The sequence below is a fragment of the Saccostrea echinata genome, unplaced genomic scaffold (assembly GCF_033153115.1).
Source record: "Saccostrea echinata isolate AGI-Se365-2 ecotype Australia unplaced genomic scaffold, CSIRO_AGI_Sech_v1 ptg000053l, whole genome shotgun sequence".
NCBI classification, from domain to species: domain Eukaryota; kingdom Metazoa; phylum Mollusca; class Bivalvia; order Ostreida; family Ostreidae; genus Saccostrea; species Saccostrea echinata.
In genome coordinates, this window is record NW_026889802.1 from 1,736,604 (window position 1) to 1,763,873 (window position 27,270).

The following is a 27,270-nucleotide window of genomic DNA, read 5'->3' on the forward strand; positions in this document are numbered from 1 at the left end:
AAAAAAGTTCATCTGTCATGTGGAGTTCAAAGTAATTCAGAATCATTAAAATCGGCCCAAGAGCAAGGACTGTAGCATGGATGCTTAAACCTCTGCTCAAACCTAATCAAAATCAATAGATCAATCAACGCCTAAAGAAAAAAAAAGGAACCAAAATTTCATGTGTCTGCGATTAATTCATTTCTAAAAATCTATACACTCTGAAGCAGAGCATATCGCCTGCCAGGAATGGATTGGTTGCTGTGTTTGGATAATGACGTCAATTGCGCGGGAGCCTAGAAGAGCGATCGGGTTGTGGCAATAGATGACCAGTAGACTATTGTGATGCCGTGGTGTTAAAATGGCAGTGGATTTATTTAGACTGGTTCAGAATGGATGTACTGCAAGGCAGGTAGGTCTGAGAACTTCATTATAATTTGTCATCCGGAATACATCAGTCACTTTTTTTAAAATTAACAGATAGATACATTGCTATATACCTGAATCACTAGTAATAAAAATTGGTAAACAGAAGAGAAATTTTATTTAGTTTTATTTACAGTATAAGAAATGAATTCACCATTCATACAAATTACCTGCTCTTGCCCCAGAAGGTGCTGGCAAAATAGTTCTTGCTATATTTTTCTGCAAGAATTCTTTAGACAAATCACAATTATATAAGACAGAAAACATTTTCGTGTCAGTCTTCAGTATGATTCCAGAAGAAAATTAACGAGTGTATTTCAATTCTACAAATTTCGAGAAAAAAAATCATTATTACATTTCCGCAAAATAATATATAATTGTTACTGTATCTATGCACCATGTTTCCTCAATTTACATGTGTGTAGAGTGAAAAACTTGACATTCTATGTAGAGAATATGCAAAATATAAAAACACAAAGTTGCCAGGACTGAATTTAACGACTGTCCGGTTGGGTACAAATTTGGTAGCCGAACAGATATGCAAGATATTTTTAGTAACTTTCATGCAAATATTTGGAAAATATAAGACTAGTTCTACAGTTAGGGTGTCATTTTGTACTATATTTTTTTTGTGTGTGTGGAATCGTAAACAATATTTGCGGAATCGTAACTTATTTTTTTGCAGAAATTTTCGGAGCCGTGGTGCACCGAAATTAACACCCTGAGGTTTATATAAGTTTACTTGTTGGAGCTTTAAGATCTTTTTTCGATATTTAAGGTATTTTTTTTTCTCTACTTTTACTAATCGAGAACTCCTCAACTCTTCGATGAGACACATGTACATTAGAAATACTCAAAAAACTTGTAGGTATGCGATTGAAGATTGACTTTGAATATTACTTTTATTTTGAGCATAACGGATTGTTTCTTCATTCAAACTCATAACTAATACAAGTCAATCTATTCACAACAGATGACCACTACCAAATGGATATTAGGTAAAAACTGCGATGATTTGAACAAAGCATATCTTTGATATGAAAATGATTTTTAAAGTTTGATGATTAAAGTATAGTAGAACTAATTTTTGGTTGTGACATTTTCTTTGTTATTGTATGTGAGGTTTGGATGCGCAAAAAGAAGGAATTTCATGATTTTGAGGAACACTCGTGGATAAAATTAAACATCTGCCAGAATATCATTACCTTTTTAAATCATTCAATTATTCTTTGTATGTAATCGATCTGGAGAAGGTATCACTAGGATAAAACCTCCTACAATGACGTTATATATTTTTCTTATCACAAAAATTAATTTATTGGGAAGGGGGTTATATTTTTTGTGAAAAAAAAATATGTAACGTCAAGTTCCTTTGGTTTAAGAAAAATAAATAGTAGCTGGTGTATTGGTTTATACGAAAGTCTATTACTATTAGTATCAATAAAGAAAGGTTTTCAAGTGCTTCGACGTGCAACTTGGGCCTTTCTCTATATGACGACATTTTCTGTCATGCAAAGCTTTTCTGTGGTGCCCTGTCTGGTTGTCACAACGAATGGTGGAACTCAATCGTTAACTCCTTTGACATCAGACTTGGAGCAGAACTTTGTTGTCTCTGTGAAAAAGATCTTTTTTTCATTGTCCTAAGGCGAAAACCTGAAACACTCCGAACGGAACCTCAAGAGAGAGACTTTAAAAAACTGAATGTAAAATTATTAGTTTGTGCTTGCGCGCAGTACCAAGGGTTATGTGCGACGTACTCGCACATGTAAATTTGTTGCACGGACAATTGTGAGCGACATTGTACATGGAGTTGACATTATATCTGACACTTTATTTTTCTTTTGTTTGTATTAATGCTATATACATGAAATATGAACATAATCTAATGCGCTATTTTGTTCTACCTAAAATCTCTTTATAGAGGAAATAAGTTGAATGAATGAATGAGATCTTTTCTCTTAATTACGAGATAAATTTCTCGTAATTACGAGATTTTTCCTCTTAATTACGAGATAAATTTCTCGTAATTACGAGATCTGTTCTCTTAATTACGAGATAGTGTGGTCTATTTTTTTTTACTTGATACTACACTGTAGTTAATAGACTTTCGTAGGTTTATGATGTTTTCCAAATGCATGATGTTGGGTTTGGGAAAAGGAGTATACTTAGATTGCAGTATTATCTTACAGGGCGGAAATGGGGACGGTATTGACACCGGGCATATATAAAATTAAAATCATGATGAATTTTTCTGATATTGGACAAAGCCTGAGTTACAGATTTTTTTCTGTTACAGCGGAAACGGAATAAAAGTGGTCATTACAAACATTACACCAGATCTACGGACAATCAATCGTACCCATTAAGGGATGTTCGTTACTATGTGCCAGTTAAACTCTGGAATACCAACATTCCGTATATTCTCTGATCTTTTATTTGTACAGTTGTTTCATTATCTTATTATCAATAACAATGACTAAATTCAATATTTGATCTAGCACATAAAGTTATGACAAAAAATGATTGGAATGAACGTTTGTAATTCATGTTCAGAAACAGAAACAGTGATTTCCCCCGAGTCTTCCGTTCATTTATTCACTGAAAAAAAAACCTGCGACATAGTATAGTATATTTGAGGGGGACACGGCCCCGTGCCCCCCTCCCCGGTTCCTACGGCCATGCATTTAAAAAAAGTTCGTTCCAGACATTATCCCACATATATATCAAAAAATTAAGTATTACAGTAAACATGAAACCAAATTACGAGTTATTAGTTTCGCCCCTAGTATAGCATTATATAGAGCTATACATATAAACATTACTATATGTAACATACTTTAGCTTCCTGATCTATGTTTACCCAAAAGGAGATTATTCCTTTCCCCATATACATAAATTTAGGGTACGGTTCTAATTTTTATTGTTCAACAAATTCTCAACTTTTAATTTACATAAGTTTATTAATACAGGCAGCAATGACTATCTCGTCAAACGAATCTAGCTGATATTTAAAGGATAAATTTAATATTTTAATTTTCCTTTTTACAATATTTGTAATTTCTGTTTTGTTTTGTGTTTTCCTTTGCATAAAGACCTTCCCTAACTGTGCCAAAATAATTCCAATGTAATTAAAATCCTTCACGGTTTGTTTCTACTTGTACTTGAATACATTTTTTGGTACCAATATTTTGAGAAAATAATATTTTTATGCCCCCGTATCGAAGATTCGGGGGTATATAGTTTTTGCCCTGTCCGTCCGTCTGTCTGTCTGTTTGTCCGCAAAAACTTTAACCTTGCCCATAACTTTTGATTGGTTGGAGCTATGGCTTTTATATTTCACATGTGTATTCCCTGTGACAAGACCTTTCTTTGGGCACCATCGTATTTGACCTTGACCTTGGAGTTTGACCCAGTTTTGTAAAATTTTAACATTAACCTTGGCCATAACTTTTAATAATTGGTGTTAGGGCTTTCATACTTCATATGTGTAATCCTTGTGACAAGACCTTCCTTTGGATACCAATAACTTTGACCTTTTGACCTTGACCTAGGAATTTGACCTACTTTTGAAAAACTTTAATCTTGGCCATAACTTTTGAACGGTTAGTGCTAGGGCTTTTATACTTCACATGTGTAATCCTTGTGACAAGACCTTCCTTTGGATACAAACAACTTTTACCCTTTGACCTTGGAGTTTGACCTACTTTTGGAAAACTTTACCTTTGGCCATAACTTTTGAACGGTTGGTGCTAGGGCTTTCATACTTCAAATATTTAATCCTTGTGACAAGACCTTCCTTTGGATACAAACAACTTTGACCCTTTGACCTTGGAGTTTGACTTATTTTTGGAAAATTTTAACCTTGGTCGTAACTTTTGAACGATTGGTGCTTTGGCTTTCATATTTCACCTGTGTATTTCTTGGGAGAAGGCCTTTCCTTGGGCACCATTAATTTTGACCATTTGACCTTGATGTTTGACATACTTTTGAAAAAAAACTTTAACCTTTTCCATATCTATTCAATAGTTGCTGCCAGGGTTGTCAAATTTCACAGATATATTCCTCGAGACAAAACCTTACTTTGAGTACCAACATATTTGATTTGCATTTGAGAAAGTTTAACGTTTGCTATAAGTTGCCATACGGGGACATCAGTGTTTGCTTGGGGTGTTTGTTTTTGTTTTTTCTCTCATTTACACGAAGGTTTCATATTCTAAATTTTGTATTTACTCCCACCCGGTAAATTGAATTTCGAACACGTATATTCGAACGTATACGAGTTCGAAATACGTATATAGAAATTGTTGAGAGACACGTCCTACTCAAGGAAGACCTTCATTGGGGGAGAATTAGGTACTGCCTTCCCACAATTTTTTGTCATACAGAAAGTTTGGTTTTATGACTAGAAACGCTTTCCTCAAAAGCAACAAAGTACACCATGTTTACCCAGAATCTTTGAAAGGAAAACACCTTATAAATGTAAAACTCGCTCTATTTGTAATTCCACAGTTATATATTTACCAACAAAGAACTATTTTAAAAATAGGACAAACTATATCTTTGCAAACACGTTGAACAGCTATTTTTCATTTAAATTGTTGAAAAACGTAACGAAGAGATTCATCCATAGTACAAAACGGCCATCCCGTATAAATGATTGTGACAGAAGACTGGGAACTCAGGAACTCACCAATACCGTCAAAGGGAAATATTCCACTCTCCCCATTGTTAAATGTTCAATATGAACTTTGATTTCTTCAAGTGGAGGCTGGACACTTGTCACCCCCCCCCCCCATATTGCATTAGGAATTCTTTTTTCTTGAGAATTTGTCCCTTGTCCACTTAATTGAAGCGATTGTCCCGCAATGAGAATCAGATTTAGAGTAAAAATATAAACATTCTATAGAACATTCTACTTTTTATTTCATTTATTATATTGCCTTTTCCCAGTTAACGCTGGTTACAGAAAAGGGATCTGACGTCAACATTTCTAATGAGGAAAAAGAATCCCTGCTCATGTTTACTATGGCGAACTCCCGAGCCCCAGGAGAGAGGAAAGCAGAGCTAATCCGGGCACTTCTACAGCGGGGTGCTGACGTCAACGCCAGAAACGCCAAAGGACAGACGACTTTTATGTACGCTTGCATCATGAACCAAGTTAAACCGCTCAAAGTTCTCCTGGAACAGGTACCAGCTTTACAATGATAACTGATTTTTTACAATTCCCAAGGGTTACCCATTAGCTCCTCCCGATGAAGCCGAAAAGATCTTTGGTTATAGGAGGATGTATCAAAAATTTTGAACTTATTGCAAAATTCGCACCATGATAACTAGTTATCATGTAAAATTTACATTTGCCTCCACCCAGTAAATTCAAAATTTATACAACATGATAGTTGCATCTTCCCAAGAACTACTTCACATTTGTTCCAAGTTGTCTGGTTGTCAAATGCAGGACAAATCAAAATAAGTCACATGATATGGGTTCATGGATTGTTAGGGGTTCACGGATTGTTGTCAAACAAAGTTGTTCGGGAAACTTTACAAAATGTACACTAAATTGGCAAGGTGAATATTTCTTAGAAAATAAGTTTTGAAGTTGAAATTATTCATTTATGTAATAATATTAAAGTGTTTATATTATTGCAATTTTTTAACAGTTTTTTTAAAATCATTGAATGGTCATGAACTAACTCTTTGGTGGTCTAAATTTACCTTTTATCAGAAACTGCTATATTTTTAACACGTTTCAATTTCGAATCGACTTAGTTGGATTCGGTCGATATATCTGTTGTCCTTTGTATCCCCTTTTTTTTGTTCTTTGCTATTTTTAAATCCAAAGCCTTGTAATATTGATGAGTCCATATAAATACCACACAGTATGTGATATATCTGCCTAATAATGTACATTGTGTCTATATGCTACTGTAATACAAAGCGAGGCGATGTTAATCGAGAAACCAAAAGGTATTGATGATATGTAAAATTGATTGAATAAACTCTGCGTAAACAAAATGAACTGTAAGATCTACTTGAATTGATGCGAGTTTCAGGAAACTTGAAAAGAAGTGCATATTTTGTCCTAGCTAATACCGTACTCTGGCACGAGGCTAAACAAGCCATACTGCGTTTGAATTATTCGCTACAAAGAGAATTCACCATCACATTGGCTTACATATTAGAAATCATTTAAGATCTGTAAATCAATCGATGTGATACATAATGTATTTGAGTTTAAGGTTAAAAAAAGTTATGTATTTAAACATTTAAAATCCGTATTTAAAAATGCTTGGGATCTAATAATTACAACCAGAGGGAGCTATCAACCTCAAAGTACTTTAAACAATTCATTGTAATTAAGGCTATGATCGATCAATAGTTTCAAAAAAGGTTTTCCATTTTTTTCAACATTGTTCATGCATCAATTTGTAAACTCAAAAGCACAGAAAGACTCAATCCTATTGCTTCTAAACTAAAAAATAGAGATGCGTTTGGCGTTATCTTGAACAATAATGTGCAAATTGAGTGAATTGGTTTTGCAAGCCATAAAAAAAAGAAACAAAATGGGTGTGCGCTCATTTTTTAAATAACGATTTTCTTTCATAATTTTAAATTGTAAGTAATCATCTTAGCTAAAATGGAATTTAACAAAAATGATGATTGTATTGTAGGCAGATTTAAACGTGAATATCCAAGAACGAGATGGGAACACAGGCTTGATGTATGCATGCTCGATCGGAAACGAACAAGTTGTGGAAGTCTTGCTGGAAGCTCACCATCGGAAGAAAATCAATATACTTTTTGACCTTATGAACTCCAGAGGTCAGACAGCCTTGGACCGTGCACAATCCATGCACCGTGAAAAGATATTGAATGTATTTTCAAAATATTCAATTTCAACCGACAGCAGATTTAAACCGACATTTTTGAAACCCAAAAAGGAACCATTATCGAGGATCAAGAAACAAGATACAGGAGGAAAGTCGAAAAAGTCGAGTATGTCTTCGGTTTTGGCGGGCTCCGACACTGAGGATGAGCTAGAGGACTTCGGCAAACTTGTCCGCACTATGCGTGAATGCGCAGCGGAAGTTAAACAATTATGCTACGACCAGAATATTTCGTATGATAAAGGAAATCCGAAAACCCCAAAATTTCGCAAGAATAACAAAACAAACAGACCAAAAGTGGAGAACAAAACTTTCAATACACCACGCATAGAGATTCATCCCGATTCTGGCGGGTTAACAAACGAGCAGAAACATTCTGTTAAATCAGAGGCTGCAAACTCTTCTCAAAGTTCTCAATCAGCGAAAAAGGGAAACGGGAAAACTAGAGGTTTTAACCAAACACTCTCTCCGAAAGTTCCAAATTTAGAACTTCCAAGTAGAGAAGAAACACCTTGCGAAACGTCAGTATTACAAGAAAGTGCCATAGTTTCAAAGAGTAAAAGAAACCAATCCTTGACAAGACATAGTGCCAAATTTCGAGAATTTTCAGTGGATACTATGTTTTCGAAGGGGGAATCAGTCCATTTACATAATCGTGACACAAACGGTACCAATAGATCAGCCACAAGTCCGGCTGTATTGGAGTCAGCATTTAGGGACCCATGGTCCACATTCGGTGACCCACTCCCCGGAATAAATAACTCACAAAATTCCAAAAACACACTGTATTTACCTCCTCTTAATGGTACCCCGGGAGGAGAAAACAGTAAAAGTCGGGTAAAACCGGGAAAAGCCAAGAGCGCAGATAAAGACATTTGGCAGTTACGGGAAGGTCCACCAGCATCACGGGAAACTCAAGATCGCTAAAAAGGAAAGACAACATTGTAAATAGAAATTTCCAATTTAGGATTAGTAATTAGGTTTTAATTCTACATCAGTAATCAGGATCAATATTTTTATAGAAATAGCATAGCTACATATTGATTAGAAGGCAATCTTGAAGATAGCAAAAAATAATTTTCGGAAAAATATATTAGAAAATCAATTTCATTACACTTTTTGAATTGCTATGTATTTTATCCACCCGGCCAGTACCAGGATTCTAATCAATACGCTTCATTTGAAGAGAAAATAAAACAAGAGAGATTAATTACTAGTTAGGGTAGTTAAATGGGGTTCAATATTCAATGCAATTAAGAAGACGGCAAATAATAATTTCGGGAAGGTGCTATAATACGGGCTTAGCAGACGTCTTTCTTCAGTAGGTGTAAATTACCAGTTGATCTGGGTTTTTCAATAAATCTTTTATTTAGTATAGGAGCAGCGTTACTATTTCACAATTCAATACACGAATTTTCTGTTATCCAATTGATTGTTTCTTTGTTACGCAACATCTACTGTGTAATAAAAGCAAACATTATTTTCTTATTAATTCCAGGCATGTCCTGTTTGATCTACAGATACATGTAAATGTTTTAGTTGTTTATTCTTTACTTGTTATAATGACCTGCTTGTGGTTATTAATAAAATTGTAAACACTATTTTCAAATTTTCCTTTCGTACTCGAATAAACAGAGAAATTTAGTATCTAGAGCTGTAGTCCCTGTGTATGTACAGGGTGTTTCAGAAAACATGCAACCATTTTGATTGGTTTAATAAATTTTACTGGTGTTTCAACCAAAAACCATGCGCCAACATATCAAATTAAAAGTCACAATTTCAAGATTTATTCTTATGAAAATAAAGTTAATATGACAAATAGATAATGAATTACAAAAGAAAAAAGAAACTTGTAAATTTTCTCTTAGTTACAAAATATGTTCTAAATGGCGTCATTTTTGCTGAATGAATAAATCTATCCGATGCAAGAAAGTTCTCATTACTATTCCAGAGAGTCTCTTGGTAATGAATCAGGTCTCATTTTTCGAAGCATTTTGAGTTCATTTGTTTTTTTGTTTTTTTTTTTGGGGGGGGGTGTATTTTAAAAACTTTGAACTTTAAATATCCCCACAGATAAAAGTCAAGGGGTGTTAAGTCAGGTGAGTGTGGAGACCCAATTTAACGAATTTAAAAGAGTTGAATGGTCCTCCAAACATTTGTTCTAACAAGTCCAAGGTTTAAGATTCAAAACATATTTCAGCATCTGATCTACACTTGACTTTCTACACTTGCTCAATTTGTTCCCAAACTCAGTTATTTTACAAAAGGATTTCATGTGAGTCTCTGGAACAATGCCTCTTTTGTAACATTCTAAATGTTTTCATGTGTTCTAATTGTCTTTTTCTTCAATTTTTTTCTTTAAATTTCTTTGATAATGCATTAACTCTTCCATTAGCTGCAAAATTTTACAGATTAAATTATACAACTTCCACTTTATATTACTATTTTTAAGTTTTTTGCATTCTGTAAACCTAATCACAGGAACTTATGACATGCTCTGATAAAGCAGTATCGGAACTCCTAATGATTGCCTTTTATCAAATTCCACATTTAGAATGAAATTATCTGTTTTTTTTTCAGCGATGTCAAATATGACGTCATAATTAATTCAAATGGTAATTTTTTCCTAAATTTTTGTTATTAATAAAAATTTTGGCCCTTTTAGCATAATTTTATATAAAACTTTCATATGTTTCTGTTTGCATATAAATAAAGTGAGGAAAGTAAATGGTTGCATGTTTTCTGAAACACCCTGTACTTGTACTAAGTCGGTAAAGAATCATCCTGAATATACGCTTGCAAATTCCCTCATACTACTGTCAATATCAGTATTACTACACTGTGACCTATAATTCCCTCATACTACTGTCAATATCAGTATTACTACACTGTAGCCTATAATTCCCTCATACTACTGTCAATATCAGTATTACTACACTGTAGCCTATAATTCCCTCATACTACTGTCAATATCAGTATTACTACACTGTAGCCTATAATTCCCTCATACTACTGTCAACATCAGTATTACTACACTGTAGTCTATATAACTTTCTTACGACATTCACGAAGCGATTGACGGTCAAACATGATTTTTTTTCCCCACAACATTCCTTAATAGGTGAATTATTCTTTCTTGTAGGTCAGAATGTTATGGGGTAGAACTTTCTATCATTGATATTGTAATTAAATCCAAGTCAAGTATAAGAACAAAAATCGAAGCAAATTAAATCTCTTTGTTGAAATGACATCAGACTGTCTAGAATTTTTTTCAAGGGCCCTCCAGGGAATTTTTTCCAAAATTCTATACCCAAGTGACCTTGAAATTTTGGTATGAAATACTATAATTACCTCTACCTATTTTTTTTTTAAAGAAAATTAACTGATATTATGAAAAACCTTTTTGGGCACATTTAAATATTGGGAGTATTATAGATATTTACCCTGGTTAAGCAGTATTGCATCAGATTAATCATTTGGTAACAAGTTCTTCCTCACACTTTACTTACCACGTTTAATTACTAGTTCTAATTTTCTCGTATTTGTAATATATAAAAATCCCCTGCTCTTTTACATAAACACATTTTAATTAAATAACGGGTCTTTGACAGACGAAAAGACACCTGTATATAAGAAAACAGGATCTCGGTAGAAACGTAATTAGTGGGGCCTATAAGGATACACTTGATCCCTAAGTGTATTAAACATAGTACTGATTCAGCATATAAAAGAATTATGTGAGGTGTTGAACAAAGAGTGACTCCTCCAAATAATCGAACAGTTGTTAATTTAGTAACAAATCTAAACTTGGCAACATTGGAATAGGGACTCGAGCCTATCACCTTTTGAGAGCTTATCGCCAGCACGAAAAATTAACAGCAGCATGAGAATTCTAAGGGATAAAAAAGTGTTAAGAAATACTTGTATAAAATAAACGGAAGAAATATTTTTTGATATCACCTGAACAGTGCTGTGTCAAAAGGCTGCATTTGACGTCATTTTTGGCATCGATTCAAATCAACCGAGGCAAGCCAACTTTGTGACGTCATTATAAACCTCTGTACAAAATGTCGTCACAAAGTTGGCTAGGCTCACGGCGGGTTACACCAGTCAACAGAGGATGTTTACTCCTCCTAGGCACCTGATCCCACCTTTAGAATTTCCGGGGGTCTGTGTGTGTTTTATGCCCTATTCACAGTTTTGTGTTGTTTGTAGATTTTTTTTTAGATCGATCACTGTTTGTTATCTTCACCTGGTTAACGAATATGTTTGGTATCTATATAAAAAAAAGGGGGCATTATGCAGCCTGACCTAAGTTGCAGTGTTGACAAAGGGTTTAGAATTATAATACGCAAAAAATTGTAATATGAAATCAGTCACAAATGTAAATATAAGCAATAAGGTATTATCGGGATATAAATACATTCCATGAAGCTCTTCATGGTTTTCGAACACCGCGTTTTTAAGCTGAATCAATTCAACAAATTTCTTAAGAGATATCGATAGACGAATATTGTTTCTTATATATACAATGTCTGTATGAAGTTTTGATTCTTCATGTTTACGAGTCCATTAACTATTCCGTTCATAACAAGAATATTTAACGTAACCAAAAATGTAAGTGTGGACATGCATCTTTTCAAATATTTCAGAAAATGAATCAATTTGTTTTAAAATACTTATACATGAATGAGATAAATTATGTTCTTTTCAAGGCAATTTTAACAATAAAAAAGCTGGGTTTGGAAAAAAAAAATATATCTATCGTTCAATAGTTGAACCAAAGTCCTTCGTTTTATTGATTATATAACTGTAGCAATATCGAAGATGAAGCTGTCCTCAATATTGCACATGGCATTGTTAAACAAGACATAAGCCAGATGAAAACGGAAGAATATATATTTACAAAACTCTGATAATGTAAAATCGAATCAAAAGGATTTCCACATAGAGACTGTTTATTTTATAGTGATAGTATTTATTTTATTGCTGTTATACCGTGAATGAAAAAGTATTTCAATAAAAGTTGTTTTCAACTAATAAATCTGCAATGTATCTACCGCGTAACGATGCCTGTACATGTATATAAAAAAAAAGGGGGGGGAATCAAACAGTTCAGTAATACAGTCAACATGGGTCTCTGCTTATTCTTCTGGCAAAGCGTCCCCCTTATCGTTAATTCAAGATTAATTTATTTCTAATAAAACCTAATTTTATTAAAGACAACGAACATTTAAAAACAAGAGGCCTATGGGACACAAAGCTCACTTGAGTCACCTTAGCCGTTCTATTTTTTTTTTTTTTAGAAAATATTCTATACATATATTTGTTTTTCATTTTTTTTTCAATTTTTTAATTTTTGGGGCTCTAAATTCCCATTAAGAACTACTCGATATTGTGACGGATGTAAATTGATTAAGTAATATTATAAAGAGTCTACATTGACATAGAACTCAATTAATTATGCAACCACCAAGTTACTTTTTTGAAGAGTTTTTGTCTGGTATGAAACTAAAATTTAGCTTATATAAAGAATGATTATTACTTTCTATATCACAGAAAGTTAAATCGTAAATCATGTGTACTACTGGTGCAATTCTTGAACAAAAACTGCAAATGATGCCATTTAGCAATCAGTCTCAAAGATTTCCAGACATCGAACACCATCTCTGTTTAACATGGGAAGAAATTCTGTGGATTTTCTCCGGTGTTGCTTTAGACTGAATTCAATCAAAGCGCAATTAACGCTAATCTTTATATTACCCATGAGAGTGATGCGAGACAAATGATGGCAGCACTGTCGAGGGAAGGATCCAACATTTTTTTCAGATTTAAAATTAAAGCTTTAAAAGAACAATATAATATAAGGCCTTTCATTGGAGAGGGGGGGGGGGGGGCGTGATTTCAATTTCCTACGTGCTCAATGATAATAACGAGTTTAAAATGAAACATATAATTATAGAAAATAAACGAGTAAACGATAAACAAATTAAAATAAAAAGGAAATTAAATTCCATGTTTGAGTTTGTAACCCTTATTTTTTTTTTTTTCTAGAAAGTATAAGCGTATCACAGGTTACTAATTTTACCCCTATATATGGCAAGTAGTGCCATATAAAAACAGGTTTTTTCATAAATATGTCTTCGGATGTATACGGGGTGGAATGGGCTGATTTTAGGGCATAGATGGGAAGGAGAGTGTCTGGGGGAAAAGAATTAAAATTTCAAACATGGAGAAATATTGCCTTTGAATGCGTAGTAGGAAGGGTGTAAATAGGCCATGTTTACCTTCTTCTCAAGGGGTAAGTTAAATATGCAGGGTATGGGGTAACTCACGGTGTCTTAGAGGGACTTGTACACTATAGATTCTCCTTAGATTTAAAAATATTTTAAAGCTATAATAAAAAAGAAATCGCTAAATTTCAAGATAAATTTAATTAATTCTAAATAAAATTTAAATAAATTCCACATGCAAAAAGGTAGAAGAACGCGTGGTAGCAAAATCATATTGAGCATATTAAAGGAAATAAATGCTATAATTATCAATGACATCCGAGGAAAATATTTGTAAAAGTATTTTTTTTTTAGATCCACCTCTACAAGATTCTGCCATAAATTGTCTCGAATCACTCTTAGGGGAAAATCGGTGATTAGCGTTAATAGCACTTGTATTGAGTTCAGCTCATAGCTAAACCGGACGGGATTTCTTGGGATGGTTGAGAAGAATTTACTTGGCTTTGGATTGTGTCTTATATAGTCAAATACTAGTATCTGGATTTCAAAACTGCGTTCGCATGGATAATGCTTACAAGTGAAATGGCAAGCTTTTAAATAAGGAGCTCTCCGTTTTTCACGAATTTCACTCAATCCGAAACATAGGAAAAAATATGCATATTTTTAAAAATCATTTCAAGAAAAAAAAAAAAAAACTGAAAAAAAGGGGGGGGGCTTTTTGATCTTGTTACGGTTAAGAAGAATTTACTTGGCTTTGGATTGTGTCTTATATAGTCAAATACTAGTATCTGGATTTCAAAACTGCGTTCGCATGGATAATGCTTACAAGTGAAATGGCAAGCTTTTAAATAAGGAGCTCTCCGTTTTTCACGAATTTCACTCAATCCGAAACATAGGAAAAATATGCATATTTTTAAAAATCAATTCAAGAAAAAAAAACTGAAAAAAGGGGGGGGGGCTTTTTGATCTTGTTACTGACCTACCTCTGTATTGAACTGGATTTTTTCTTGCACGTTAAGCCCAGAGAAAAAGTTTTTTTTAAAAACTTTTGTATGAACAGATACTGTTTTTTTCACTTGTTTACAGATAGATTTTAGTAAGAAAGAAGAAAGCACATATCGGGGAAAATACAAAAGAGAGCCTGTGGTCCAGGTGAGCTAGAAAGAGGTGAAAAATATGATGCCTTCCACAGAAAGTTTAATTACTAAAGTCTACAACCATCAAATGAATTTGTTATGTTGAATGTACAACTTCACTCAATAAAACGTGAGTTTATTCTCATAAAACATATCTGGCGACATCCAAGTCGTAAAATTCTCCATCACTGTGTGGATGTTAATGATTGTGTAATTAAGACAATTATCACGCACCTTGCAGCGCCATTAACCAACATTCACAGTAACCGGGTAGTTCCTATTCAGGAAAAGACCGATTTGGACCGTTCTACGACATAATGTCCTGGCAAGTACATTGTTTATTGGTTACTACAACAATGTTGGCTATAAATGTACACAAAACCTTGAATAGTTCCTGTTAAATATCGATTCAAAGAAAAAAATGTCCAAAAATATCGCATCGGTTAAAAAATACACGACCCCACAATCTACAGGTACTTTTGCTTTTTGTTCGGGGAGGGGGGCTAACATCAAGGCAAAGACAACATGACTAATGAGCATGTCAATTGTACAAAAGGCCCAAGGGCCTTTATGATCACCTGAGTATTTTTGCTTGCTAGATGTCTATGAGTAAAAAAGATTTTCAAGGTTATTTATTTTCAATATCAACTTGGTGCCATTCTAGGGACTGACCTCTAGTCCCAGAAGGGCCATGTTTTACTGGTAGAGGGTTTGGTGTTTATTATAATCATACAATTTTCCTACTAGATTAAAAATGGTAAAATAGTAGAAACAAAAGGCCCAGGGGCCACATCGCTCACCTGAGCACTATGGCTAGGAAAAAGCAGAAATCACTTTAGTCTTGAAAGGTTGAAAAGTTTAAATATAAAAGTGGTTCGGGGGTGGGGGGGGGGGGGTGGGGGGTTATGAATTGAACAAATTTGAATCAACATTACCTGAGGATGCTTCCATTTAAATATGACCATCATGGCTTTGCTGTTCTTGAGTAGAAGATTTTTAAAGATTTTTCCTATGTATTCCTATATAAAACTTTGATCGCCCATTGTGGCCCCAACCGACCCCCAAAGGTCATGATTTGAACAAATTTGAATCTACACTACCTGAAGATGCTTCCATGTAAATATGACCAATTATTGCTTTGCTGTTCTTGAGAAGAAGATTTTTAAAGATTTTTCCTATATATTCCTATGTAAAACTTTGATCGCCCTCTGTGGCCCCATCCAACCCCCGGGGGTCATGATTTGAACAAACTTGAGTCTACACTACCTGAGGATGCTTCCACTTAAATTTCATATTTTCAAGCACAGTGGTTCTTGAGAAGAAGATTTTTTTAATGATGCCATTAATTTTTCACGAATTCATAATTATCTCCCCTTGGAAAAAGGCGTGGCCCTTCAATTGAACAAATTTGAATCCCTTTTACCCAAGGATACTTTGTGGCAAGTTTGGTTGAAATTGGCGGAGTGGTTCTGGAGAAGAAGTCCAAAATGTGAAAAGTTTACAGACAGACAGACGGACGGACGGACATACGGACTACAGACAAAATGTGATCAGAAAAGCTCATTTGAGCCTTCGGCTCAGGTGAGCTAAAAATTAAAGGATGTAGTGTATTCAATATATGACCATAACCGGGACCTGAATTATGGACCTAGGGGCCATGAATTCAACAATTTCAGTAGACAGCTAATTGCTTATTATAAGCATATAACAGCTTTCTTGCAAGATTCCATTGAGTGAAAACAGAAGAATTTCAAAGATGTAATATATTTGCAATATATGACCAATGTCTCATAAATTTAACAGTTTAACAGTTTGTAAAAAGTTGGGTACTTATTCTAATCTAGCAAACAGTTTGCTTGCTAGATGTTCATGAGTTACGAAGATTTTTAGCTCTTCTGAGCCAAAGACTCAAAGAGCTAATGCTATGGCCATTTGTGTGGTGTGCGGTGTGCGTAAACTTTTAAGAATATGGGCTATAACTCAAGAACCCCTTGGCCAATTTTTGTCAAATTTGTCACAGGGTATCCTTGGCCCAAGGGTTCACGTTTAAACTAAAACTAGGGTTTTGACCCTTAAACAAGGGGAGATAATTAGGAAAATAGAAACAAAAGTACTGGTTGCTAAAAAAACTTCCTCTAAAGAACCACTGGGCAGATTATCACCAAACTTACACAAAAGGATGAGGATATGTTGTAGATTAAAAATTGTTCAAGGCATCACCCTGGGGCAAAGGGCGTGGTCTCAAGGTCACTTCAAAGTTGACCAAAAATTACATTTTATTAAAATGTTGATATTTTGTTTACTAAAAGGACTAGGATCATCAAATCTTGTCAGTTGATGCATCTAAGGACCTCATATCATGTTGAAGTAGGTCACGGTGACCTACTTTTTAAATTTTGCGGCCATTCTTTTTCAAAATGATTTAGAGGCATATTTTGAACAATTTAAGGCCTATGATCATCAAACTTTGTCAGTTGATGTATCTTGGGTCCTCGGAGTACGTCAACTAAAAAGTAGGTCACCTTGACCTACTTTTCGAATTTTATGGCTAATCTTTTTCAAAACAATTAAGGTCATTAATTCGAATACTGAGAGGTTTAGAATCATTAAATCTTGTAAGATGATGCATCTTGGGGTTGTAAAACGTATTTATTAAAAAGTAGGTCACAGTGACCTACTTTTTGAACTTTGCAGGCATTCGATTTCAAAGCATTTTAGAGGCATAATTTGGACATTTTAAGGCCTATGATCATAAAACTTTGTAAGTTGATGCATCTTGGGTCCTCGAAAAAACGTCAACTGAAAAGTAGGTCACCGTATATGACTTTAATTAAATATTTCAAGTACTAATTGGCTTAGAATAATCAAACTTTGTCAGTTGATCCATCTTGGGTCTTCGGAGTAGGTTGACTGAAAAGTAAGTCACTGTGACCTACTTTTCAAAATTTATGCCTTTAATTAAATATTTCAGGTACTAATTGGCTTAGAATCATCAAACTTTGTCAGTTGATGCATCTTGGGTCTTCGGAGTAGGTCAACTGTAAAGTAGGTCACCGTGATCTACTTTTCACAACTTATGCCTTTAATTAAATATTTCTGGTACTATTTGGCTTAGAATCATCAAAATTTGTCAGTTGATGCATCTTAGGTCCTCAGAATAGTTCGACTGAAAAGTAGGTAGCCGTGACCTTTTTTTTTTAAATTTATATGACTATAATTAAATATTTCAGATACTAATTGGCTTAGAATCAGCAAACTTTGTCAGTTGATGCATCTTGGGTCCTTGGAGTATAACAACTGAAAGGTAGGTCACCATGACCTACTTTTGAAATTTTATGGTTATAATTTAAAAAATATTTTGGCTATTAAATGGCTTAGAATCAGCAAACTTAGTTGATGCATCATGGGTCCTCAGAGAATGACAAGTGATAAGTAGGTCACCATGACCTACTCTCTGGTACTAATTGGCTTAGAATCATCTTGGGTTCTCAGAGTGTTTCATCTAAAATGTAGGTCATGATGACCTACCTTTGGAATTTCAAGGGTCTAAATATACAGGATACTTAGAGGCTTCAAATAGAAGTGATAGGTTGTACAGTTTATCAGAAAAGCGATTCAAGGCCCTTGGGCCTCTTGTCAAAGGTTTTATTTTGTTTTCCTTTGTCTGACTATTCTACTTAACAAAAATAGATAAAATTAGTTTAGCCATTTCACAGAAGCTGAAAAAAGCTCCAAAGTTTACAAATGACACATGACAGACAGAGTGAATCAGGTGATTTAAATATTCAACAGGCTTTACTTGACCAAGGTAGCTTACTTCATTCTTCACTTATATGTAACAGGAGGGGATTAGATAAAGATTTAGGGTAAGGGATTACATATAAGGATACTGGAGTCCAGAGATGCCGATGTAGATATTTAAAAAAATAAATAAATAAAATGTCTGGGACATCTCTGGGATATGAACAACCTATATTACAACAGCACAGACAACTATGGTTATCTGACCCAGTGTGAGAGCTCCAAAATAAACACAATATGAACAAAATGAATGCATAAAAGATGTAAAATGCAGATTTTGTTTTAAAAGACAGTTAAAAGTAGAACCAGATCCTTGAAAATATGTGTAACATGTAATACTGTACATGTACGTAAATTCAAAATGTAGCACAATCACTGAGTATGGAGTGGTTGGCATAATCATGAATTAGTGCTACACACGTCTGCTCTTTGTATTGTATTCATTAATTTCTTTACAGTATTTTTAGTTTAGCGTATCATAGTCCTCACCAAAGCTGCTAAAATATGAAACCCAGATTTTTAAATTACACATACAGTATATCAAACATTTTCAGTCTTGTTGTGCTGCGTGGGTGTTTGTGCTGTGTGTGTGTGTTTTCTTTCTTCTTTTTGTTTGCTCTAATCTAAATCAAGTATTTCATAAGATACCAAAAATTAGCTATTTTATTCTTTTATAAAACATTCCAACATCCTGTGAACAATTCTCTTTCAGACACTAACAGATTTTCTCAGATTTTCTTTCCCTGGATCAGCAAGTTGTTGTGCTATATATCACAGTCTTTTACAATAAAATATGGACTTCTTTACACACAAACATAATCTAGTTCTAGTCTGTCCATTTAGTATGTATCATCACGTAGCTCCTAAAACTAAGCTATAGAACCTCCATATCACTGCTATCAGCACTGCTAACAAAGAAATGCCCATGACGATACTGTGGTTGGAGATCTTCTCAGACTGTAAAGGAAAAACAAATAAGTTGTGCAAATTGTATCAAAATATAAAAATTATGAACAAAAACTGCAGGCAGACACTTCTGAGTACTTCAGATCAGAAATAGTCCCCCCCCCCTCCTCTCCAACAACCCACCTGGATTAGGGAAGGTGCCCCTGACACCTGGCCTTTCTTTAAGGGAGGCGGAACATCTGGGCGTATGGCATCCTTGTCTGACAGAAGTCGTCCCTTAAGGAAATGTTTCCCTGTCTCTTTTATCTGCACAGTTACCATCTTACCCATCAGATCTTCATCCTTAGGAACCAGCACCTGTAAGAAATCAAATAAAGATGAAAAATAGGAAAAGGTACCGCAATCTGTCGGAAATACATGCAGTAGATGTATCATAAAATATTGCATGATACATGTACAGTATCTATGCGGTAAATAGGCAAATCAAATGATAGTACTTTCCTAAATTTAATAAAATCGTTTAGTTCTTTAATGCACTGTTATAAAGTAAGATACTAACATAATTGATTTATCCCCTGTACAATCAAACCAACAATCTAACCTGGTCATAGAACTTGTTGTGACCGACAAAGAACTGCTGATCGTGTGATATTTCTGTCACTAAAACCTCCTGTATTTCATTGATCTACATGTGTAAAATAAAATATGAAGACTAAAAACAACACAAACAGAAAGCTGGTATAACAATATCACATGTCTGTTTTGGTATCAAGGATTATGTCAATTTTCTCATTATTCTCAAACTCTGTTCTATCACATATAAACTGAGGATAATCTTAAAATGCATAAACTTAATGAAATCATGTGGAATATTTGAAATCAAATAAACTCATCTTTAGAAATGTTAACTTTAAAAAAATGAATTACAATTCTGACAATACCTTGTGATCATATGGTCTGTAAGAATGGAACAACTCAGAGATCTTCTTAGTTCGCTGTTTAACCTACAAATATTATTTAAAATAAATGATAAATTCAGTCCGTTGTATTTTCAATGTCTCATATAATTGTACTGTAATCTTATTCCTTTATCAATTGAAGGGTTGAACAAATCTGTTGTGCCAGTGCATCAGGAACATGTGTACTAAATATTTCTTTGGACAGGTTTAAGTAATCTTCAAGTATTTTAAGGCCGTTTTTTTTTTTTTTTGGCATCATATTGTATCATATATCACATTCGATATGCATAAAATTGTAAAAGCATATTTGACAACAATTAGGAGATATTTATATATACTACTCATATGAATTATGTTACACTAAATATTACACAATGTTATGTTTACACTCCTTTACCACTTCATGTTCATTTTAAAAGTTTTCCTTAGGAGAAAGCTTATATTAGTAATATGCATTTACTTTAATAGAATACAATACTGTTAAAAAATAAAAGTTTTTTTTTAATCTATTACTACCTGCTGAGCTGGTATACTTGGCATCTTTGACCTACCTGTGGAGCTTGTATTCTTGGCATCTTTGATTTACTTGTTGAGCTGGTATTCTCTGTTTCTTTCACCTACTTGTTGAGCTGGTATTCTCTGTATTTTTGACTTATCTGTTGAGCTGGTATTCTCTGTATTTTTGACTTATCTGTTGAGCTGGTATTCTCTGTATTTTTGACTTATCTGTTGAGCTGGTATACTTGGTCTCTTTGATCTACCTGTTGAGCTGGTATACTTGGCATCTTTCACTAACTTGTTGAACGGGTGCCGTTTTTAAGCTACCTGTTGAGCTGGTATTCTCGGCATCTTTGACCTTCTTGTTGAGTTAGTGGTATCTTTGACCTACCTGTTGAGTTGGTATTCTCGGCATCTTTGACTTACTTGTTGAGCTGGTGGAATTTTTGACCTACCTGTTGAGCTGGTATTCTTGGCATCTTTGCTGCAGGAGTTCCAGGTCTTGGAAAGAACTGGTTTATAAACAGACTAGGGAATTTGTACTCTTCTACAAGTTTTAGTGTCTCCTCAAAATCCTATGGCAACAAAATATAAGCATATTAATGGAATTTTAGAATCTACAGGATCATGATTGCAGTGTAATATTCTTGAGCACTACATGTCTCTTTAATTCACGTCAAAAGCTTGCAAATTTTGCTCCAGTAAGAATCCCTAATGTCTGATTACCATTTGTAATACATGTATATTTGCACCCTAAGCTTATTTCTGTTGAGATTTATACAGTTTTGAAAATGTAACAGACTAACACTAGTTTGCAGAAACTTGATAAATGACTACCTCCTCTGTCTCTGTGGGGAATCCACATATCACATCTGTCGCTATAGTGACTCCAGGTACCCTAGAAAACAAACATGAATTATTTTTCTCATTTCCTTTCAACAATTTGTCAAATATATCAGTTGTGAACTGCAAATACAACTGCTCAATGATTAAGCTGCCTGCACCTTTCTTTCAGGAAGTCTGCTACATGTCTGAAGTCTGCCTGGCAGTACTCCCTCTTCATGTCCATGAGAACGCTATCAGAAGCTGACTGCACGGGGACATGGAGGAACGAGTAAACTCGTGGATGCCTTAGGATTTTGGCCATCTCCTACAAAAATTTAAATAACCAATGAAAAATCTATACACCCTACAGAATTATGTGTCAAAAATGAATGGCACTGTTCTAATCATACCAAAGTTCAGTTTTCATAGATAAATGTCGATAAAAAATTTGTATATTATCTCAGTCTACACCATGTAAGGTGGTCCTGTTTTAAAAATCATTTAAACTTTGTCTTTTGCTACAGAAATTATAGAGAGAGACATCTATCCCAGTTTCAGTAAGTGTGTACCTCAAGATGTTCTAGAATATAAGGTGGGTTTGTCATCCCCAACCTCATTCTGGCCCCCTCTGGAATGACCTCTACAAGTTTCCAAAGCAACTCTGGCAAGGTCACCCCTATATCATGTCCATATGCACCCAGATCTTCTGAAGTCAACCATATCTCAACTACACCCTCTGGAATAAATAAAAGAATATCTTTTGAACTCGACTTGCAATTTTGATACTGTAGTATTTGCAACATTTGAATCAATATGGTTTTGAAGAAAAAATTGCTTTACATTAGGGATGTCAATTTTGTCGCTAATTCATATTCGAATATTCAATGAAAGTATTCGAATATATTCGAATATTCGATAAAATAAATAAAATCTGGTTTAGTTTAAATATGTATCATCCTCTACTTGAAAGGTTTAGAGTAGGTATTCTTATATTGGAAGTAAAATTGTATGAAGACTTTTGTAGGTGTAGAATAAAGGAATTCCTTTTGATATTTATCAATGTTTTAAATAAATATTTGATTTAAATGTAGAAAAGTAAAATTTTAACAAATTATACAATCATGTGTTTTTATAGTAGCTCCAACTGAGGAACCCGTCGTCTTACCAAAGGCAGGATAGTCGTATACTGTTCAGATTTCAATACGTGCAATAAATTACAATTATCGGCCTAATAAGAAATATGATCATAACCTTTCATACAACGTTTTTAAAATATAAACAAACATTTCCATAGATAATTTTCCTAGGTAATTAACTTCTTTCCCGATAATGAAAATAAAATTCAGGATTATGTACAACCAGTGATAATCAAGTAATTTACACATTTATTCTGAAATTGAGCCCTCTACAAAGTTTAATTACAGACATACATTCAGTGATCAATTAAATTTATTAAGATAAGTATTCTCTTCACGTTTTTTAGACATTCTAAGAAGGTTTGTCTTTTGTTGTCCTCGATTCTATATCCGATTGTATTTAACAAATAAAAAAAAGTATTAAAGTACCTTATGTATTATATATAAAACATTAATGTATAATTCATTAACATCTTACTCAAAACAAAATAATTTAGTAGATATATACGTGAAAGAAACCAGGCGATCAATATTGATCGCTTGTAAATTAAAGGGGATATCTAATCAAAATTTATTAATCGCAGCTGTACTTCTTTTAATGAAATCTGAAAAATACCGAATATTCGAATCTTAAATTCATATTCGAATATCAACTCATCGAATGAATATTTGAATGTTCGAATATTCGTTGACATCCCTACTTTACATAAATACCATCTTGGTGAAAGAAATGCATATACTAGTTTACTGTTGGTACAACTGCACCTACCCTCAAATGACTGTTTGGCTCTGGCAACAATTTCCTCCGGGGGATAACTACCCAACTCCCCTCGGGCATGTTTGGTTTTACAGTATGTACACTGATTCAGACACCTTTGAAAATAAAATGTATTAAACAAAACACTGAATTTCCTTATTCATACCATCTATTTTTTTTTCATTGAAAAATAAATTTTCTGTTTCTATTTAAGTACAATGTATGTATAATTTAAATTCCATATCATAATGTTTAAGAAAATACCATAATTTATTAATTCTTTCAAAATCAGTATGTTGTAGTCTCCATAGGCAGAAAAGGTATTGTACCTGGGTAGTAAAAAGACAGAACTGACATGTGTACACTCAGACTGAGTTTTCTCTGAGGTGCTTCCTTACCCAGTATTTATAGCTATGATTTCTATGAGGGGGTTCTTCCTAATTTTTGGCAGACTGAGTGATGCACCTCCCACTTTCTTACCCTCCTGCTTTTTCTGACCATACAGCCTCACAGAATGACCTGAAATAAAACCATTTTAGTGAAATACTCATTGAAAAGCATGAGTCTGTTCAAATCCAAGGGTAGGATGGGGCCACAAAGTTTTAAAAGGAATACTTAGGAAAAAAATCTCTAGGTGTCATAACAGTATTTCATTTGAGGTTCACATCAAAACTGGCTGACACAAAATAATTCCTGAATCTCCCCTCCCAATTTGGGCATTTCTGCACTAGACTGGGACTGATTTTTTTTATAACATGAAAAACTACATGTAAACTTCCTGATTTTACAACATATGTACATTAAATTTCTGGACATACTGAAGCTGCATTGGGGGGGGGGGGGGGGGGGGGGGAGAGGGGGGGGGGGTGATTAGGCCCTGCACTTGATTTTCAAGCACTTGCTCGACTAAGACCACAACAAAACTGAATGCCTTGTTGAGTGGTTCTGCATTTTTTGGTACTAAAATATGTATTAAGAATTGCTTTACAAGATCTGAAAAGAAATACTCTTAAAAAATATGTTTTAAATTGTCTGTATATCTCCTTACTATCACCAGTCTGCAGGAGATTAATTCAAATTCTTCTCTTTCTGCATTGCTTCAGCTAAAATTTTGTGTTGATGCTCAAAAAAAAAAAAAATAAATAAATAAATAATTGTGCTTCACAAAATAGGAAATGCTCCTTGCAATTTACATGTCTAGATGATAAAAAACAATTTTTCACAGTTGATTCATCAATTATTCAACACTAGATGGCTCATACCAGATATTTCAAACAGCTCATACCAGATGTTTCAAACAGATATGGATTTTTCATAAATATTTCAAAAAGCAATATGTTTAAGTCCTCCCCCACATAAGCAGTCATTGAAAATAATCCATAAATTACCACATAAGTGGAATTTTTTAGAAAGACGCAAAAGTGATTCTTTCTTCAAATTCAGTATTTAATTTTAATGAGAAGCAATTTTATGATGCCTAGAAATATAACAGCTACCTCTAAAGCAGAATATATTGTAGTGATATTCAATATTAGAAATCTCAACACCCTACTTAAAATGTCAAAATGGAATCCTGGCTAAAATTTCTGCTTATAAGGTAGCAGAAATGAAAGCAGTCAACTGTCCTGAGGAATATAATCCTTTAAATCATAAGATACCCGATGAATCATTTGTTACACTGATATAATATCCATCTGAACACACTTTGATACACATCATTTCTGTTTTTCCTCATAGAGAATGGTAAAATCTTCTAGGCAAAGGTATGATTAATTTTCATATTTATATCTATCAATAATCTAATGAACTTGACCTCTGACCTTTCAATGTCTCCTCCACGACCTCTGTCACCCTGTCAATCTGCTGGACTCCTATAACACTGAGACCCTGGAAAAAAGTTTACAACTGATGTTATTACAATCAAAGAAAATTGCATTTACAGATGTAATCATTACATATACATGTACAGTGTACAATCAAAGTAAAAACAAGGTCTTTCAGATGTTTGTAGATATTACGAATTACACAGTAACAATAACAACCTAATATTTCATGCTTGAAGTTGTTACATATCAAAATCTCCTCTACTGAGAAAGAAACAATACCTGATCCTACTTCAGACTGCTACAATCAAGGGATTTTTTAAACTGTAGGCAGACTCCCATAGGAAAGAAAGTCTAATTAATTGTAGTCACTAAAACGTAGGTAAGGAGCCAACTCTGGGCAAGAAAATTCTTACTATTACGTGGGTGGATTTGGGTTAAGTAGCCAACCCTGGGTAAGAATATTCTGCCTATTAGGTAGGTGGATTTCAGTTAAGTAGCAAACCTTGGGCAAGGAAATTCTTAGCATTTGGTACGTGGATTGGGGTTAAGTAGCCAGCAATGGGCAAGGAAATTCTTGCCATTAGGTGAATTAGGATTAAGTAGCAGGTATGAATCTCTTACCTGAAGATAGTCTGCTCTGGGCTGACCCTGGGGGACACAGCCAGCCACCACTATTTTCTTCTGTTTCTCTCTGGCCTTTTTGATCTCGTTTCTGAAGTGGTCCTCTGCTGGATTTTTGACAGTACAACTGTTCAGGAGCCACAGATCTGCTGAGTCACGGCTATCTGTAGAAAACAAATGCTTTCACTTTCAGAGTTTCCTAAGATATCTTAAACACAAAAGTCATGATAAGGATACATTCAAAATTGTTTCATGTAATAAACTTTATAATAAAATCAACATTTTCTCTACATCTGAGTTGAAAATGTTTTAAAAAGGTCATCATGTTGTGGGAATAGTGAATTCAGGAAACTTGGTCAAGTAAAAAATATACATGTAAATTGCTAGTGTTCATTTCTCAACATACAAAATGTCACATACTCCTAACAGAATTAAAAACCAAACATGAGCTACTTCTGACCTGTGATTTTGTAACCATATGATGCCAGCTGTCCAGCCATGTATTCGCTGTCTGAATTATTGTGAGAACATCCCCAAGTTTTCAGCCATATTTTCTGTGTTCCTAAAAGTGTAGCATGATAAATAGTATTAATCTCATTCTTTTTAATTCTAATAAAATTCAAAATGCTTCTAGCATTTTTTAACTTATCTCTCTGTTCTGTTAAAGAATGTCAATCATTGTATCAGTACTAGTAGTACTGATATTACAAAGAGAGCAATGAAAACACAAACAACTCATACAGAAAGCAAGTCCTTATGTGAGTCATACAAAGACTCTTGTACCTGGTATGATGCTATCTGCATGGACTGCTTCCTCTTTGGTTTGTCTGTGAATTCGTTTGGCTTTAGGGACAACATGTCTCTTACTCTCTTGACGAACATCACCAGGAGAAGAGTTCTTGTTGACAATGTCTTCTATGTCTTCAATCAAAGAGGAATCTGCAACTGGCATTGTTACCTATAAAACATAATCACAAACCATTAAAACCACACTCATTGGTATTTATAATTCATGCTTAACTTGTCACTATGACAGTAAGGGATAAGTTGTCATTACGACTATTAGACATGAGTTGTCACCATGACAGTACAGTAAAACTCGTTTAGTACAAACACAGATATTGCGAATTCAAGGATACAGCAAAATTTTCTTGGATCCCCCATTATGAAAATTTTACAAATTCCTTATATGGATATAACGAATTATGGATATAGCGAAGTAATTTAACAGGTCCCAGTGACTTCGTTATGACCGAGTTTTACTTAGTCACTATGATAGT

General features: G+C 34.1%; 2 protein-coding genes across 2 annotated transcripts; one reads left to right on the forward strand and one right to left on the reverse strand.

Annotated features, from left to right (window-relative positions):
- The first annotated feature begins 326 nt into the window (after positions 1–326).
- LOC133204475 (uncharacterized) lies at positions 327–8,811 on the forward strand. Its single transcript, XM_061340215.1, has 3 exons — positions 327–391; positions 5,356–5,592; positions 7,077–8,811. The coding sequence occupies exons 1-3, from the start codon at positions 341–343 to the stop codon at positions 8,217–8,219; spliced, it is 1,431 nt and encodes a 476-aa protein (XP_061196199.1). The 5' UTR covers positions 327–340; the 3' UTR covers positions 8,220–8,811.
- Positions 8,812–19,097: 10,286 nt separating this feature from the next.
- On the reverse strand, positions 19,098–26,981 carry LOC133204474 (threonylcarbamoyladenosine tRNA methylthiotransferase-like). Its single transcript, XM_061340214.1, has 14 exons — positions 26,774–26,981; positions 26,451–26,552; positions 25,991–26,154; positions 25,364–25,430; positions 23,942–24,062; positions 23,556–23,659; positions 22,220–22,386; positions 21,830–21,975; positions 21,663–21,723; positions 21,281–21,400; positions 20,310–20,372; positions 19,970–20,053; positions 19,552–19,725; positions 19,098–19,419 (listed from the first exon to the last, which is right to left on the reverse strand). The coding sequence occupies exons 1-14, from the start codon at positions 26,940–26,942 to the stop codon at positions 19,315–19,317; spliced, it is 1,647 nt and encodes a 548-aa protein (XP_061196198.1). The 5' UTR covers positions 26,943–26,981; the 3' UTR covers positions 19,098–19,314.
- Between the last annotated feature and the right edge of the window lie 289 nt (positions 26,982–27,270).

What these genes read in the sequence shown, in the direction of transcription:
- LOC133204474 (XM_061340214.1), bottom strand. Translation starts at nt 26,942, where the DNA reads ATGCCAGTTGCAGATTCCTCTTTGATTGAAGACATAGAAGACATTGTC. An exon ending in CCAGAGCAGACTATCTTCAG is followed by an intron (nt 25,431 to 25,990) that starts GTAAGAGATTCA and finishes ACTTTTTTCCAG; the next exon opens with GGTCTCAGTGTTATAGGAGT. An exon ending in AGCCAAACAGTCATTTGAGG is followed by an intron (nt 22,387 to 23,555) that starts GTAGGTGCAGTT and finishes TATTTATTCCAG; the next exon opens with AGGGTGTAGTTGAGATATGG.
- LOC133204475 (XM_061340215.1), top strand. Translation starts at nt 341, where the DNA reads ATGGCAGTGGATTTATTTAGACTGGTTCAGAATGGATGTACTGCAAGG. An exon ending in ATGGATGTACTGCAAGGCAG is followed by an intron (nt 392 to 5,355) that starts GTAGGTCTGAGA and finishes GCCTTTTCCCAG; the next exon opens with TTAACGCTGGTTACAGAAAA. An exon ending in TCAAAGTTCTCCTGGAACAG is followed by an intron (nt 5,593 to 7,076) that starts GTACCAGCTTTA and finishes ATTGTATTGTAG; the next exon opens with GCAGATTTAAACGTGAATAT.